This window comes from Fulmarus glacialis, unplaced genomic scaffold (genome assembly GCF_000690835.1).
Source record: "Fulmarus glacialis isolate BGI_N327 unplaced genomic scaffold, ASM69083v1 scaffold40713, whole genome shotgun sequence".
Lineage (NCBI taxonomy): Eukaryota > Metazoa > Chordata > Aves > Procellariiformes > Procellariidae > Fulmarus > Fulmarus glacialis.
The window spans coordinates 8,563-9,198 of record NW_009205539.1 but is presented as its reverse complement, the minus strand read 5'-3'; the positions used below and the strand labels follow the sequence as shown (position 1 = coordinate 9,198).

Below are 636 nucleotides of genomic sequence, written 5' to 3'. Positions count from 1 at the left end.
TCTACCGGGTAGTCCGCCGAGGCCAGGTTTTCCGCCGTGCCATAAGCCGTCTCGAAAAACTGGTCGAAAGCCTGGGGTAGGACCCCGTTCCTGCCCACCGTGCTATAGAAATTGGAGGAGACGTTGGTGCTGGGGTGGTAGACGTTAGCTGTGTTTTTGCCGAACATCTCGCCCATGCTAGCAGTGTTGGTGGCAGGCAAGCAGTCTCTGTGCATGATCTCCTCTGCGGAGTAGCAGTGGGGCAGATTGTTCCTGGGGTGCCATTTACTGGAGGGATCAATGGCATATTCCCTGAAGGTAACTTCTCTCACAGGTTGGACCTGGGGTAGGTTGGAGGAGTAGGAGTATGTCATAGGGCGAGAAGACGGGGTCTGGGGCAAAAAAGAAGGGAGGCTGGAAAAATCAGGACCCGAGACGTAGTAAGTACAACTTGGCAAATACATGTTAGAGGAACAAGGAACACGCTCATCAAAATCCATCATTAGGGCTACCTCGGCTTCTCCGCATTAGCTGAGCTTAACATGATTCTCTAACGCAGCTGCCTCTTTGAAGCAGATCCGTGAAGTAAGAGATGGGGAGACGTAAGCTGACGTGGAAAGCTCTCCCCGGCGGCGGCAGGGAGGTGCGGTCACGTGG

The 636-nt window shown here is 54.1% G+C and overlaps 1 protein-coding gene across 1 annotated transcript; it reads right to left on the bottom strand.

Moving 5' to 3' along the window:
* Window positions 1–5: 5 nt before the first annotated feature.
* Window positions 6–482, bottom strand: HOXA11 (homeobox A11; the record flags this gene model as incomplete). The annotated part of the gene is made up of 1 exon (XM_009575419.1): window positions 6–482. A coding segment is annotated over exon 1 (477 nt), but the record flags the coding sequence as incomplete, so codon positions are not given.
* Between the last annotated feature and the right edge of the window lie 154 nt (window positions 483–636).